The 16008-nt window shown below is 36.7% G+C and overlaps 1 protein-coding gene and 1 long non-coding RNA gene across 4 annotated transcripts in view; one reads left to right on the forward strand and one right to left on the reverse strand.

Moving 5' to 3' along the window:
• SGCE (sarcoglycan epsilon) overlaps positions 1-16008 on the forward strand; it is a 66663-nt gene that overhangs the window by 37520 nt on the left and 13135 nt on the right. For 2 of the 3 annotated variants that reach the window (XM_032305379.1, XM_032305381.1), the window contains exons 5-9: positions 902-1100; positions 10968-11130; positions 13513-13724; positions 14656-14682; positions 15417-15605. In XM_032305379.1, the coding sequence (XP_032161270.1) occupies positions 902-1100; positions 10968-11130; positions 13513-13724; positions 14656-14682; positions 15417-15605 (790 nt within the window). The remainder of the gene's footprint in view (positions 1-901; positions 1101-10967; positions 11131-13512; positions 13725-14655; positions 14683-15416; positions 15606-16008) is intronic. The other variant, XM_032305380.1, reaches the window with a different exon arrangement.
• LOC116569253 lies at positions 5019-6617 on the reverse strand. The gene is made up of 3 exons (XR_004276932.1): positions 6174-6617; positions 5840-6073; positions 5019-5270 (listed from the first exon to the last, which is right to left on the reverse strand). It is a non-coding gene; the product is annotated as an uncharacterized LOC116569253 (long non-coding RNA).

Here is a 16008-nt window from a genome sequence, read left to right on the forward strand (position 1 = left end):
ATCCAGAGTCTGAATTGGACATTGGGTACTTTAAAATAAATATTAATTTTAAAAGTTTTAGAGGGAAATTTTGATGAGATACTGAAGAGGAAAAAAGCTAAATCTCTAATGACATGAGATGGGAACTTTTGTGGGAAATTAAAAATATAATTCTCTAGAATATTTAATGATGAAGTGATCAAAAGGGTGAAATCGTGATTTCAGATTTCTTTTGGAACATAGTTTGTTTTAGCATGCTCTAAAAAGATCAGTAATATTACAGATTAAAAAGAAGGTATTTCAAAAAAAAAAAAAAAGAAGGTATTTCAAATTATACATAAACAACTCACAAGTAATTACAGATATTTTGTAATTGTTGAGGCACAGAGCAACATCCTTCCCAAATAGAGAAGTCTTATCTGGGAAGGATGTTGCTCTGCGCCTCAACTTTCTCCTGTGATCAAATGAACACAGCACTACCTAAGGTTGTAACAATTAAAAAGACAATGTCCTTGAAACAAGATCTGTCAATTTGAAAACACTGCGAATACAAAATATTGTCCCTACCCATGGAGGGTTCTGGAAATGCTTCTACCTGGGTACCATGGCAGAGGAGGAGACTGACAGGTCACTGGCAAAGTGGAGACATATTTGGCAGTTTTTTCTTTTGTGGCCAAATCCTATAATTATAAATTGCCCCACTATCCCTTGGATTTGATTACACTGTAGGTAAAATTTTGTGTTAAATGTATGTTATGTCTTTATATCCTCTGTTGTACGGAAAGCCTTTAAAGTCAATATTAATAGTGTTCTCCAAAGCCAGGATTGTGACAGAGATCAACAAATCTCAAATTGTTCTTTTGTTTCTCTTTCAAAAGACAACTTCATTAAAGATATTCATACCCTTTTTCACCAAAATTAGACTTCCCGTTACCATACCAAGCAGAATTCTTCATTAAAAACATGAATGTAGAAGAAATGTTGGCCAGCGAGGTTCTTGGAGACTTTCTTGGGGCGGTGAAGAACGTGTGGCAACCAGAGCGTTTGAATGCCATAAACATAACGTCGGCCCTGGACAGGGGCGGCAGAGTTCCGCTTCCCATTAATGACATGAAGGAGGGGTAAGCAGACCTTTATCTCGTTCCCTTAAATATGCATTTTGAACTCTGGTGGTCTTATCAAATTTATTATAGATGGAAGATGGCCTATTGCATTCTTTTTAATAAGAAGTAGGTGTTGTAAAGATGGGGAACACTAGCAATTTTCTATATTGACAAAGAGATTATATTAATGGTTCTTTATATCTGACGTTCCAGGTCCTATGAATTCTAATTGTAGATCAGGATCAGCATCATAAATTATAGCACTGAGTCTTTTGTACCTTCCTTAGAGAAGCTGATTATTTAGGGCCCTGCATTTCAAAGGAAATTGATGCCCTAGTTATCAGCTGCAGGATACTCAGGCTGCTGTAACTTTATTCTAGGAAACTATTTCTTCGCCTTTAACATTCTTTCCACCATGTGTCGGTGATGGATAGCTGGAGTGGATTTGAAACCTATTCCTGAAGCCTGGCCTTGTCACTCATGGGCTGGGTGACATTGGGCAAATGCTGCACTCCTCTGTGCCTCGATTTCCCCCTTTGCTCCAAGGGGTACATTTTTCTACTCCATACGTTTGAGAGGGATTTGTCTGTTCTCATGTCTTACAAAGTATTGACCCTTGTAGGGTTTAAGAAACACTTTTTATGCCTGGGTACATTGAGAGGATTGAATGTCAATGTCGGATCAAACTTTGATCTTTAATTTTTAACGTGTAGGTTGAAGCAGATCTGCCTTTTTTTTTAACCCTATAAATGTATGGAATACAGAATAAATCACAGTTTATATAGCACATCCTTTTCCAATCCCTCCTTTGTCCATGTACATGGGAACATTTTTATACAGATGACATCTAGAGTACCTGGATTAATAAGAATTAAATTTAAAGGCAGCGTTCAAGGAGAAATGTGTTGGAAATGAGGGAAGATACCACAAACAGACATAGATGAAGTATGAGAGAGTACGCAGAAGAGGGATAAGGGATAAGCAGTGAGCTGTGAAGTCCAACTTACAAATTTCAGAATTAAATTGTAGCTTGTATGTTACAGTAATGGATTTTGAAGTCAGTCAAGCACGCATAGAAGTGCTTTGAGAATAAGAGTTGCTTTATCTCTTGGTCTATCTGTTGGTTGGTTTTCTATATGAAACCATAATTTTAGAGCTTACATTTATTTTTACTTCAGCTTTCCAACATGAGTCTCTGTCCCACTGAGTAATTAAAGCAGAACCGTGGGAAATGAGAAATGATGAACTGGGAATCTCCCCTGAAAACATTCTCCCAATATGAAGTCTTTTCAATAGTTTCTTAAAGTCATATATTCCACGATGATTGTTAAAACAATGACCAAAAGATGGTGGAGGAGAGCAGCCTGAAAACCAGGCACTGGTAGGGTTTTGTCTTGTTGTGCTCTCTTCTGGGCTTCCTCTTCCCTATTCTGTCATACAGGCTGCACCCACAGAGGCCCTTTTAGAGACAGATGAACTAAACAACTCTCAAAACCAGACTCTGACCTAAAACAGTGCTTCCCAATCATGTCTTGCCTAAAAGCTGCCAGTAGTGCTTTTATAAAAATATAGCTATGGCTGCCTATCTATAATCTCTAATATATTAATGTATAAATATGTTTTTACAGGTAAGTTATAATATATAATCCTCTATTAAAGAAATACATTAATTAAATAAATAAATTGGTTAAGTATCCGGTCTTCATCTCAGCTCAGGTCTTGATCTCAGGGTTGTGAGTTCAAGACTGCGCTGGGCTCCACACCCAGTAATTACAAAATATAGATAGATAGATAGATAGATACATACATACATACATACATACATAGGTAGGTAGGTTTGTTGGTTCCTGGCTTCTGCTTCCCCCTAGAGATTCTGAATCTTTGAGTTGAGGGCTTGGCCTGAGCATGCGACTCTAAATTAAGAACACAATTTTTGTCCTCCAAGTACTTGCTCAAGAATTCAGTCATTAGCTGATCCCCCAGCACCTGCTAGAGGGCAGCATGTGCTGTCAGATATTTGAGAGAGTCAGTCCCATGGCATTTATTTGGACCCTGTTGTCTCAGATCCCTTCCCAACGTGAAATGCTTTCCATGAGTTTTAATTTAATGGTAAGCCATAACCTTTACAAAGTATTCATATGATAAGTCTTTTAAAATAGCATTTCTATAAATTGTACCCAATACCAACCCTACTGCTCCAGTGTCCCTATATGCACACCAATGAAACAAGATCATACTTGAGTATAGTTCCAGAAGAAAAAAAATTGTCCCCGCTAACGATTTTGAACATTTCCTTCAGTTGTTATGTAATGCCATGGTAAGAAAACTAACTTTTTGCCCTATCGCTTTAAACTTAGAAACAAAATGTTGTGCTTGGCTAACTAATCTCTTGTGTCGTGCTTTCTTTTTGTTAATGTATATCGTAATACTTCATTTACTTAATAAACTTTTGTCTCCCTACTTTGTTTTGAAAATAACGTGGGCTATAAATCCCTTTTTAAAATGAAATCTTGAAGAAAATAAAAAGCTAGTCAGACATAGCCAAGGAATTCCATCCCTCTCTTTTCTAAGATTTTATTTTGAAATGTTATCATATGCTTCCAAGGTATTAATTGAACACCTGACAGAGTATCCTGCTGAACATTCAGGAACGAAAGTCTCAGGTCTCTGATAAAAAAAAACAAATGAATAAAACCTCCATGAGTTTATCTCCTATCACTCAGGGAGGCCACAGTCTCCTAAATGAAGATTTTTTTCCATAGTTGATCTATGTAGTCAAACACACAGCAGAGGAATAGGAGAAACTCTCAGTGGTAGACCATCCGAGAGGGTGCCCCGGCCTTCCCCAGCCCAAGGGGCCGTTCAGTGTCCACCATCAGGAGCCCACTCTGTAGCATCCCACGGCCTCATCCCTTCCTCACATGCGTTCGTTTACCTCTGCGCTCGCTGACAGCTTTCAGACTTCTAAATCTAACAGAAAACAATTAGAAAGATTGACTTCAAAGTCCGTAAGCTCCTGCAAAGGAAGGCTGAGCCTCCTGAAAAGACTGGCCTTCCCCTGCCAGACCCATAACCCCGGCAACTGTGCTCCCTCTGGGCGCGGTCTCTTTGCTGCTTTTGCTCCAGAGACTCTGCCAGAGGCTAAGGACGGGTGGCTGCTTTTAGCCTGGGATGAAGCCAGTGGAAAGAGGAGCAGGTTCATGTTTCATTCTAGGCACGGCATCGCCGCCAAGCCGGGGTGAGTGATGTGGTGTAAACGGCGGCTATGAAGGGAATGATGGGGTGTGAGGATTAAAGAATATACTCACTTTTCCTAAGAGATTGTCAAACCTGCCACGATTTCCTCTGGTTACCAAAGCGTGTGGGTCTAGCCTCAGTCAGCAAAGAGAATCCTCGTTTATTCGTTAGACAATCTCACAAAATGCTCCCTCTAATTAATTGTTTGCTTTCTGCCCTATAAAGGCCTCCGTGACAAATTAAACTTGAGGAAGAGAATATAAGTCAGTGGATGCCAAATACTGCTCTGATGCAAGGTCATGATCCTGGGCCAGGCTGTAGTGCTCTGCTGAATTTGCCCCCGTGTTTGGTGACTTATGAGATTGTCCTTTATTCTTAAAGAACTTTTCTCCTACACTTCTGGTGCAAATATTCTTTTATGGAAGGATGGTGATATAGGATAGGAACTTCTAAAAAGAGCCTTTAATAATGTAAAAATTGGAAGCCCATATAAATCCACTTTTTAAAAAAAGATTATTTATTTATTTGACAGAGAGAGATCACAAGCAGGCAGAGAGGCAGGCAGAGAAAGAGGAAGGGAAGCAGGCTTCCCGCTGAGCAGAGAGCCCGATGTGGAGCTCTATCCCAGGACCCTGGGATCATGACCTGAGCTGAAGGCAGAGACTTGTACCCACTGAGCCACCCAGGTGCCCCCATATAAATCCACTTTTAAAGGTATAAAAATAAACCGATACATGAAATCAGTGTGACTATATGTCTAAACTCTATTCTGTGTTCTACACATAGATTCACATACCAAGTATTTTTATTGGGGAGTAGTATATTAATCTTTGTGTTATAGTGATTTAAAAAACAATTGACCAGACAGGTAATTGGATAATTAAAAAGCCATGTAGTACATACCACTGTCGAGGTATTCACGGAGTGTTTCTTCCTCACTCAGGTCCATGCCTGGAAAAGGTTCATAGAGGAGGTAAAGATCTGAGTTTTAAGCATACAAATTAATTTGCTCAAAAAATAACAAAGAGAGATTCTAGATAAAGAGGTCACCTTGGGCAAAAGCCCTGAGGTAGGAACAAGCCTGATGGATTTGGAAACGTATTTCATATGGGTTTGGGGGACAGGGATCCAGAAGTGGTAGTTACAAAGGAGGCAAACCCCAGACCAGATAAGGCCTTGCATACCAGGAAGAATTGTTCAGATTTTATTCCAAAGCATTAGGGACATTTGCAGAAAATAGCACATGGTTGAAAGAGTAGACAAAACCCAAATGCCTCCTTTCTGCAAGCAGGAAGCTCTCTCTCTCTCTCTCTCACACACACACACACACACACACACTCACAAACTAGAAGGGTCTGACCCTTGCAAGCCAATTCCCTCTTCAAATAATATATTCCTTCTCCAAGGAAGAGGAGCAAGCAAGTAGCAGAACTAGAGTCTGGAACTGTCCTCTCTTTTCTTTTTTAATTCTGCATTCAATCTTTTATTTAGTTTAACTTATTCTTTATTTTTCATCTTACCTTTGGTCGATTGATCGCAGATATGCACAGAAGTGGTGTGGGGGACAGAGGGCAGGAATCTTAGTGCATTTTCTTCTAAGAGCTCAACCGTTCCTAGGCAACAGGTAACACGTGGACACATTCTTCTCTAAACTGTCTTTTATCTCCACAAAATCAAGAATCAACCACTTTCGTTGCTTGGACAATTAGGTCAAATATGCAATCATTGAATCCATTGATCTGGCAGAGATCTGGCTAAAAAAGGCAGAGTTTTGACTTAATTTTTTTTTTTTTCCTAACCTGTTACTTAGTTTTCAATATTGTATGTATAAAGGCCACAATGAATGTGTTCTACCTCAGGGGAAGTTGAATTGTTCAAATTGGAAGAAAAGACTCCTTTGTAAGGAACAAATTCCACCTGTGTGAATTAATTCTTGGGGGTCTGCGGCACCATGTTTCGTCAACATTGCTTGAGAGCCTTGAACTCGGCAGCACGTTCCCATCTCATCTGTTTATACCTTTGAAAGTTTGAAAACACATGGCTAAGGTCGTAAAGATAACAATCACCTTCGTTTCACTTTATAAAAATTTTAAGTTTCTTCATGTCAAGAAGCTAGCTAAAAGGAAAAACAGATTATGAAAAATGTGATTTTAGTGTGCATCGCATTAGGTTATTATTCACAGCCACATACAAAAATTCTTTTAAAGCCATCTTGTTGAAACTTACTGGCTCTACAAAAGAAACAGTAAATACACATTTTTTTTTTTTTTTTTTTGAGCCTGCAAGGCAAATCTAATATCTCCTTCTCTCAAGCATGGCATTTATAGTCTATTTGCATTTTATATATTAACTTACAGATTTTCCCAGTATTCTGGAGATATAATTGACATATGGCATCGTACAAGTTTAAGTTGTACAACATAATGATCTGACGTATGTACATATTGCAAAACGATTACCATATTAAGTTCGGTTAACATCCATCACCTCATGTAGTTACAATTTTTTTCTTGTGATGAGAACTAAGATCTACTCTCGTAGCAACTTTCAAATATACAGTGACTTGTGTTTTAAAACTGATATAATGCTTTTTATTCATTCATTTATTCTTCAAATAGGCTCCCTGAGGACAGTGAGAAAGAAAGGGTCCAAGGAGAACCCTTAAGGGGCTGTTGCTTCATGCCCTGTGGAAAGCAGTGGTGATCAGAACTAGGGTTCTGGAAGGGAGATGGAACAAAGTGGACAGGTGCATGTGAGAGTTCTTTTGGGGTAAATGTCAGAGACTGATGATGGATTGAATATGTGGAAAGAAGGACAGGAGTCAAATACGATGGTGCTTGAGCATCTGGCCATGCCAGTCATGGGGAGAGAAGATGGAAAATGAGGAACAGGTGAAGGTGGGGTGGGGTGACGATGAGCTCAGTTCGGAACATATTAAGTTTGTGAAGCCTATGGATCATCCAAGGAGAGATGAAAGTAATTTGGCAGTATGTGTCAACTGTCATAAAAATGTTTCTACTTCTAGGCATCTCTTTTAAGATAGTAACATTAAAGAATTGCACAGAGATAGTCTTTGCAATATTATTTATAACATAAAAAAAATTGGAAGCAACTTATATGTCCCACCCTGAAGTAATTGTGAATAAATCGTGTGCATTTAAAAAATTACATTGCCATAAATCTATAATTACAAAGACTGTACAATATGGAAAATGCTTATGATGCATTAAGGGGAAAAAGCAGGGTTCAAAATTGTATTTTGGAGATGATTGCAATTAGGTTAAAATATATGCATTTGAAAAGTATTTTGCAAGGTACATTGGAAAATGAAGATAGTTATCTTAGGAATATAAATTAATTCTGTTTTTATATCCTAGGTTTTATATAATGTTTTTATATTGCTTTCATAATTTTAGGGAAAAAATAAAACATTTCAAAGCATCAAAACTTAGCCCAGGGCGCCTGGGTGGCTCAGTGGGTTAAAGCTTCTGCCTTCGACTCAGGTCATGATCGCAGCTTACTGGGAAGGAGTCCCGCATCGGGCTCTCTGCTCAGCAGGGAGCCTGCTTCCTCCTCTCTCTCTGCCTGCCTCTCTGCCTACTTGTGATCTCTGTCAAATAAATAAATAAAATATTAAAAAAAAAACAACTCTAGCCCATTTATGTTATCTTGAAGTGAATTAATTAAAAATCTTACTAGTTGTAAATGCAAATCAATGTCACGTTAAAGCAAGTTAACAGTTGTAAAAATACTCATTTTATTTCTGTATTTATAAGTATAATGTCACAATTATTAAGGAGATATGTGGTCTTGGCAAGGCAGTTAAAAAGGGAATAGAATTTGACTTTATGTGAAGCTTACAATTAAGAACTTGTTTTAAATGGAATATATTTATATTCACTGATCATCTAAACACCTTACCAGTTGTTTCTCATATATACTTTTGTTCTGAATTTTTTATTTTTATTTTCCTCTTTAGCTTTAGCCCATTATACACTATTTAACTACTGAAGGCACCATAGTTTTTGAAAAAAAAGTTCCTTCAATGAATCTCAAGTCAAAATATAAATTTGACATAAAGAACAACCAAATGAGTTTGTGTAGTCAAACTCTGGGACACAGTTGTCAGCTCAAGGTGTGGGTTCATACTTACATTGGCATAGCTTCGAATTTTTGTGATACACTTTCACTTACTATCAGTTTTAAAAATAATAGATTTATTGAGATGTAATTCATATACTATACAGTTCACCTATTTAAAGTATGTAACTCAATGGATTTTAGCTTGTTCACAAAGTTGTGCAGTCATTATCACAATCAATTTTAGAATATTTATATCATCCCAACTCCTCCATCCTATACCCATTGGCAGCCACTTACCACCACCACCACTCTCCACCCCACCAGCCCTAGGCAACTACTGTTTACTTGCTATCCTTATAAATTTGCTTGCTGTGAACATTTCATATGAATGGAATCATACCATATGTGGTCTTTTGTGACTGACTTCTTTCAGTTATCCACAGTATTGTTTTCAGGGTTCACCCCTATTGTAGCACGTATCAGTACTTCATTTGTTTTTATGGTTGAGCAATATTTGGTTGTTTGGATGTTCCACCTCTTATTTGCTCATCAGTGAGCATTTAGATGGTGTCCACTTTCTGACTACTGTGAATACTGTTGCTATGACCACTCACATACAAGTCTTTGTATAGACATCTATTTTCATTTCTCTTAAAGTACATACTTAGGAGTGAATTGCTGGTTCATATGGTAACTCTGTATTCAGCCTTTTGAGGAACTTCCAGACTGTTTTCCAAAGCAGAGGCACCGTTTGACATTGCTACCAACAGAGTAGGAGAGTTCCAGTCTCTCCACATCCTCTCCAGAGCTTCTTATTATCTGTGTTTTTTCTTGTAGCCGTCCTAATGGATGTGAAACAGTAGTTTTGATTGTGGTTTTGATTTCTCTTTTGCTGAGGGCTGAGGGTGTTGGACATCTTTTCACGCACTTATTGGACCTTGGTGTAATTCTTTGGAGAAATGTCTATTCAGGGCCCTTGCCATTTTTAAATTGGATTGTCTTTTTGTTACTGAGTTGTAAGAGTCCCTTATGTATTGTACATACAATTTCCTTATTAGATATATGATTTGCAAATATTTCTCTTATTTCATGGATTACCTTTTCACTTTCTTGATGGTGACCTTTGGAGAACACTATTTTTAATTTAGGTAAAGTCCAGCTCATCGAGCTTTTTCTATTATTGCTGAAACTTTTGGTATCGTAGTTAAGAAAACACTGCCTATTTCAAGGTCATGAAAATGTACACCTTTTTTTCCCTCAGAGTTTAACAGTTTTAGCTCTTATATTGAAGTCACTCATCTATTTTGAGTTAATTTTCTCCTATGGTATGGGGTAGGGGCCCACTTTATTCTTTGGCATGTGGATACCCTGTTGTGTCAGGACCATTTGTTCTAAAGACTGTCCTTTCCTCCATTGAACTATCTTGACACTTGTGACAAAAATCAGTTTACTAAATGTAAGAGTTTATTCCTGGACTTTGAATTTTATTCCATTGATCTACTTGTCTGCCCTTAGGCTAGGTTACTATTGCTGATTGTTCTGATTATTGTTGCTTTGTAGTAAGTTTTAACATCAGTAACTGTGAGTTTTCCAACTTTGTTTGTCATTTTCAAGAATTTTTTGTAGTTATTTTTAGGTTCCTTGAATTTCCATATACATTTTCGGATCAGCTTGTTAGTTTCTGCAAAGCAGACAGCTGGAATTTTGATGGATTTATTTCCTAAGTAGCTGTAGTATTGTCACTAGGAAAAGAAACATTTATTTAGAGTAATTTCCTGGTTTTCTCTCTTCTTTTGAAAGACCTATGAGATTCTCTTTTCTCAAGCTGCTTCAAGATTATTCCAATACTATTATCACTAACTTCTTTTTTTGTGTGTGAAACTCTTCTTGACTAATTAAGTAGAGTTCTTTCCCCTTAATCACTAAGATGCACACCAAGAAAATAAGTTTTGCTTGCCTAATTTGTGCTTACCAAATAATAGTTTTTCTCTTAGATTGACTTCTTAGATAAAAGAGTGAGAGACCTTGTAGTAGGAGACCTAACAGTAGGGGTCTGTGCAGTAGAAAAGCTGATAGAACTCTTGAGTGAAATAACTAAATGCCTAAAGTTCTGGAGATGTAATTTCCCATCTTATTAAAATGAAATCAAGGAAATTCATTATCTACAATTACTTATTGCTTTAGTCATAGTTTTATTTCTAAATAATTTACTTTCAGGGTAATCTTTAAAGGTAAGTCATCTACAAAACATAGTAATCACAATATGGCAGACACATGCTTACTTTGAGTTAAATAGGATGAAAAAAAATTTTTTTTTTAGAAATTAACTTAGAATCAAGAGAATGTCTGAAACACCAAAGCACTCAGTAAATATTGGTTGAATAAAGGAAGGAGTGGAAGGCAGCTCCTACATGAATCACTGCTTTTAAAGCCCAGGTCCCTACCTTGGGGATGATTCTAGATAATCCCTCAATTCAAAAGGATAAATCCTGCTTTCAGGGTAGATTGTTTTTCAGTGTTTCCAATTTTCTCAAAGGATAACCTGAGAGTTTCACATTTTTGCAGCGTTTATGTCATGGTTGGTGCCGATGTACCGTTTTCTTCTTGTTTACGAGAAGTTGAAAATCCACAGAATCAATTGAGATGCAGTCAAGAAATGGAGCCTGTGATAACATGTGATAAAAAGTTTCGTACTCAGTTTTACATCGACTGGTGCAAAATCTCATTGGTGAGTTTTTATTTTGTTTTTGCAAATGTAATTGGAAGTGATGGGGCTGGAGTTAATATTTGACTAAAAGCTGAATTGCTTTTAGGAACAAATCCTGGGTTTACTTTGTTAACGCAATTGACTTCCCTTGGCTTTAAGAATTTGGCATGCTTGTTGACAGTGCATCCATTTAGGAAAGTGTATCTCCACTTTTGTCCTCAGTCAACCCTTGATTAGTTTTGGGGGCTGCATTAGTTTGGCAGGTGGTCCAAATGACCCCTCCTGGATATCCAGGTAGTTGTTAAGCCAGGATAGAGTATGGAGTCCGTGTGACATATGAAGAAAGTCTCAAATATGTTGCCATTACCCACCCTGGAAGGAGAGACTGGGGTACCATAATACATCTGAAAATAAGCAAGCGTGCTATGAGTTTCTGTCCTAAAAATGCAAATTGTAGGGCAAGTTCAAGGAATAACAAAAAACTCCAAGTGAACAAAATTAGAATCTTACCCACAGCCCCATAAATATTAAATATCTCTTTCTAAATTACTTTTTAACTAGGATGCTAAAAAACTTAAGAAAATGTAGGTAAGGTTTCATATATACTTGATATATATATATATAATGTTTCATATAAAATTTATATTATTTTTTGATTTTGCTTTCTGGAAGATTGGTAAGTTGTTTTACTTCTTTAGTGACCTTTAGATTTAACTTCTGTCAACTCTTGATGATTGGTGGTGAGTGAATTAGATCTAAGTTTAAAGTTGACATTTAAACAAAGTTATTGACACATAAACACAACTGTCACTTCATGGCTCGGAGAACCAACTGCAGGCAACTTTCCCAGATCTCCCAGGACAGGAGAACATAGTATTCATCTTGTAACACATGCACCTGTGGCCCTTGGCCCTAGACTCCTCTTTTGATGTGACTGTGTCTTAGGAAAATAATTTTCTTTCTTTGTCTTCTTAAATCAAGACAAATACTGAGCTGCTGTGGTTTACGTGTATTATAGATAAATGCTGAGTTTGCAAAACTTACTCTTCCCATCATCGTCCTAATCATAACAAGGATGCCAAAGACTGAGTGACTGTAGTTGTAACTTGAGTAGGTACCTGTAACGGGAGTCAGTAGACAGCCGGCCCTAACAACACCATATTACTTGTGTTCGTGCTGTAAATTGTTTATGTTTAGGAATATGACCTAATTTCTGAAGTTTTAAAAATGACTTATGTTTTGAAGCTTTTAGTTTCTATGGTGAGATTTTATAAATGGGAAGAGACTGGGGTTTTCATTTTTTATTTTACATGTATTTATTTATGTGTCAAATCTTACCACAGAAGATATCAAGAGGCGTAACTGAAATAGTGAAGCAATAAACATAATAAATAAAGTAGAAAAGAAATGGATGATCGGGACCTGAACTTTATTTAAAAAATAAGCCTAAGGTCCAGTTTGACAATAAGCTTCCTGTGTCCAGGATTAAAAGAGTTACTTAGTTCTTCTTCTTAAAAGAGTCAGAGCATTGATTCCTTCGCAGAAAATGAAGGTTCACTGGCACTGTACTCTTGACAAAATTTTTCAAGTGGGTATTTTTTGAAAGGATACTGAGAAATGCCATGAATCATTCTCCCCAACATATTTTGGGGGGAGGGTGTTCGGGGGGCAAATGTAGTGACAAATTTCACATGGACATTTTTACAGTGTCCTTCAATAAAAACTGCAACATAATTAAGTACAACTCAGTAAAACAGTTCAGTGAATGTGGAGGTAAATTAATCCAGTGCCAATGTGCATTTTTTTAATTCTGGGTTAGAATTTAATGAAACTATAGTATTGGCTGAGTTATGTGTTCCTTGGGCCGTCCTTCCCCCACATCACTTCTGTCAGCTCAACAGCAGAAAGAAAGATCAAGTTTGTAATCATTTAGAAATTGTCTCTCATTTTATTTTTCTTTCGTCTTTCACTAACCTTAGAAACCATACCCGTACACCTGGTTGTCTGCCAGTTCATGGCTTGTTAGCATCTTTTCTAGAAGTTTACTGGAGGAAACAAGAAATGTACACGGTAGAATTAAGGGCTTTTGTTTTGAAGGAAGGAAACTGAAAAGAACAGCCACATACACACATACACACACATTATGTGTGGATTCATGTACATATATATCTGTCTGTTGTGGAAAGGGCCCAGAAAGTGGGCCAACACAAGCCCCTTAATGTTACTTTTGTTCATTACTTCTTCCTAGCTCCCATTAACAATGGCAAGTTCAAGATGATAATGCAGTTGGAAAAGAGGGCTTTTTAGAAATGTGTCAAAGAAAGTTTTGATATATCTGGGTCTTCCACTCTCGTAATGTTTATAGTTATTAATTCAATGTGTAATTGTCTTCTTTTATATCAGGTCGATAAAACAAAGCAAGTGTCCACCTATCAGGAAGTGATTCGAGGAGAGGGGATCTTACCTGATGGTGGAGAGTACAAACCCCCTTCTGATTCTTTGAAAAGCAGAGACTATTACACGGATTTCCTAATTACACTGGCTGTGCCCTCGGCGGTAGCACTGGTCCTTTTTCTAATACTTGCTTATATCATGTGCTGCCGACGGGAAGGAGTGTGAGTACTTTAAAACACTAATAAAAAATTATTGAGCCTACTGGATAACAACATATAAGATTCCATTAAAAGCCAAGTTTCATTTGGTTCATAAAACACTTTATAAATTAATTGAAATTGTGTTCAAGTCAAACTCTAGTACTTTATTCTTTTAAAATGAATTAAAATAGTTTTGAGTCTAGTAAATCAAATTAGGGGATATAATGACCTTATTCAACAATTATTAAGGCTAGATATAAATTCATGCTGGCAAAACAGTCCCAAGAATAACTGAGGTTAGCTCTTTTGGTTATATAAGCCATTTTGTGCAGAGACTATGGAGTCTATAGACATGGTAATTGCACTTTAAGTAGATAAATTGTCTTAGTTTGATCAGAAGTGATGGTCAGAATTCTCCTTGAAATCCTTGTCAAACAGGTGACATAATCTAAATGTTTAAAAGATACGTATATATACATATAAACCTAGGAGTAAATTAGTGAAAAAAAGAGCATAATTGGAGGAAGGAGAGATCACTTCATGATTAGTTAGCACTTTCAGGACATCTGTGTCAATTAAAATAATCTCCCCAAATTATCTGGAAGTCAGGGCAACAAAGTGAAAGGATAAAAAATTAATAAAGCAGCAAGTAACAGATTCTTCCATTTTTTACATGTAGCCTGATTTCATTATGTCATAGAATTTATTTCCAAGAGCTTGATGCTTAATCTCCATTTTTTTCCATTTTTCTGTGTGTTTCTCATCAGTATTCCATCTCTGTATGTGTACTCATCCAAATAATGTCATAAACCTGGTGGCAAATGCTGCCTGGTTGCATTTAATGGTAACAATGTCAGCATTTCCACATCATGCAAGATCCCATGAGCATATAGTCTTAATGTTCCAAATATCAATGCTATTATTTAATTCATAAATTTTGTTTTGTTTCTAGGGAAAAGAGAAACATGCAAACACCAGAGTAAGTGTCTTCTTTCCTGTTATTTTCTTTATCATGTTTTTTCACTTCTCAGTTGCTCCTCGTGCTGCATACATGTGTGTCATGCTTTGATTTTGTCATTCGTCATCTTTCATAGTTTATTTCATAAATGTGAAAGCTGCTTTCTAAATAGAGATATTGAGGATGGGTAGAGACTAAACATAAAAAGGGTTTGAAAACTAAGATTATGTAGATAAAAATTAAACCTAAAACTTCAGATTCAGAATATTAACTTGCCATTTATATGATGTGATTTCCCAATCTGCATTTCTATAAACCAGAGAACAGATGAAAAGACCTTTCATACACGTTTTCCTGAATCTACAGTAATAATCTACCATAAAATGAAACTTCTGTGAGTATTGATAAATGCCCCATCAGAAGAACTACATAAAAGCTATGGTAGTTTAATCTTAATCCTAGACATTAAATAGCGTACTAGTTTGTTACTTAGGGCTATAATATTAACACAATGCTTTATAGCTTAGTTTTATGCAAGACACGTTTATTTTAAAAATTGGTTTACATTGTTCAGTTTTTGCTGTGTTAAAAGCATGTGAAACGTATCCCTTTCAGAGATAACCTTTAGAATGCCCAAAGTGCAATAATATCTTACTTTAAAAAGAAAAAAAATTCATAATGTTTTCAAATTTGATGACCCATGGGGCTAATATTGGATTTTAAATACGTGTGTGTTTTATTTCTCTTCGATCTAGCATCCAGCTGGTCCATCATAGTGCTATTCAGAAATCTACCAAAGAACTTCGTGACATGTCCAAGAATAGAGAGATAGCATGGCCCCTGTCAACACTCCCTGTGTTTCACCCCGTAACTGGGGAGATCATACCGCCTCTGCACACGGACAGTTATGAGAGCACGAACATGCCACTGATGGAGACGCAGCAGTAAGTATCCACGTGCTCCTGTCATTATTAATATGCATGAAGATACCCACTTACTTTTCATAAAGACCAGAACTTTTCATTATTGCTTTCATTGTTTGTTTGTTTGTTTACAACTCTTAAGAGAAAATACCAAAAGGACATTGATAGTAGATTCCCAACCCCGTGGTGCTGACCTAAATACAAAGCATTACTTTCAGGAGATTCATCTTTTTTTTCTTCACTAATTGAAACAAGATGACATTCACCTTAATAGTTAAGAAATTGACACTGCTGATAAACTAATGTGTGCTCAAAGAAGAGGTAATTGTGAAAAGGAATGCATATCCTGAAGCATTACACATTGATTATTTTTTAGAGCTATAATTAGAATTATTGGGTTCTGTTAACCTATTTGTTGATATTA

This window comes from Mustela erminea, chromosome 11 (genome assembly GCF_009829155.1).
Source record: "Mustela erminea isolate mMusErm1 chromosome 11, mMusErm1.Pri, whole genome shotgun sequence".
NCBI lineage: Eukaryota > Metazoa > Chordata > Mammalia > Carnivora > Mustelidae > Mustela > Mustela erminea.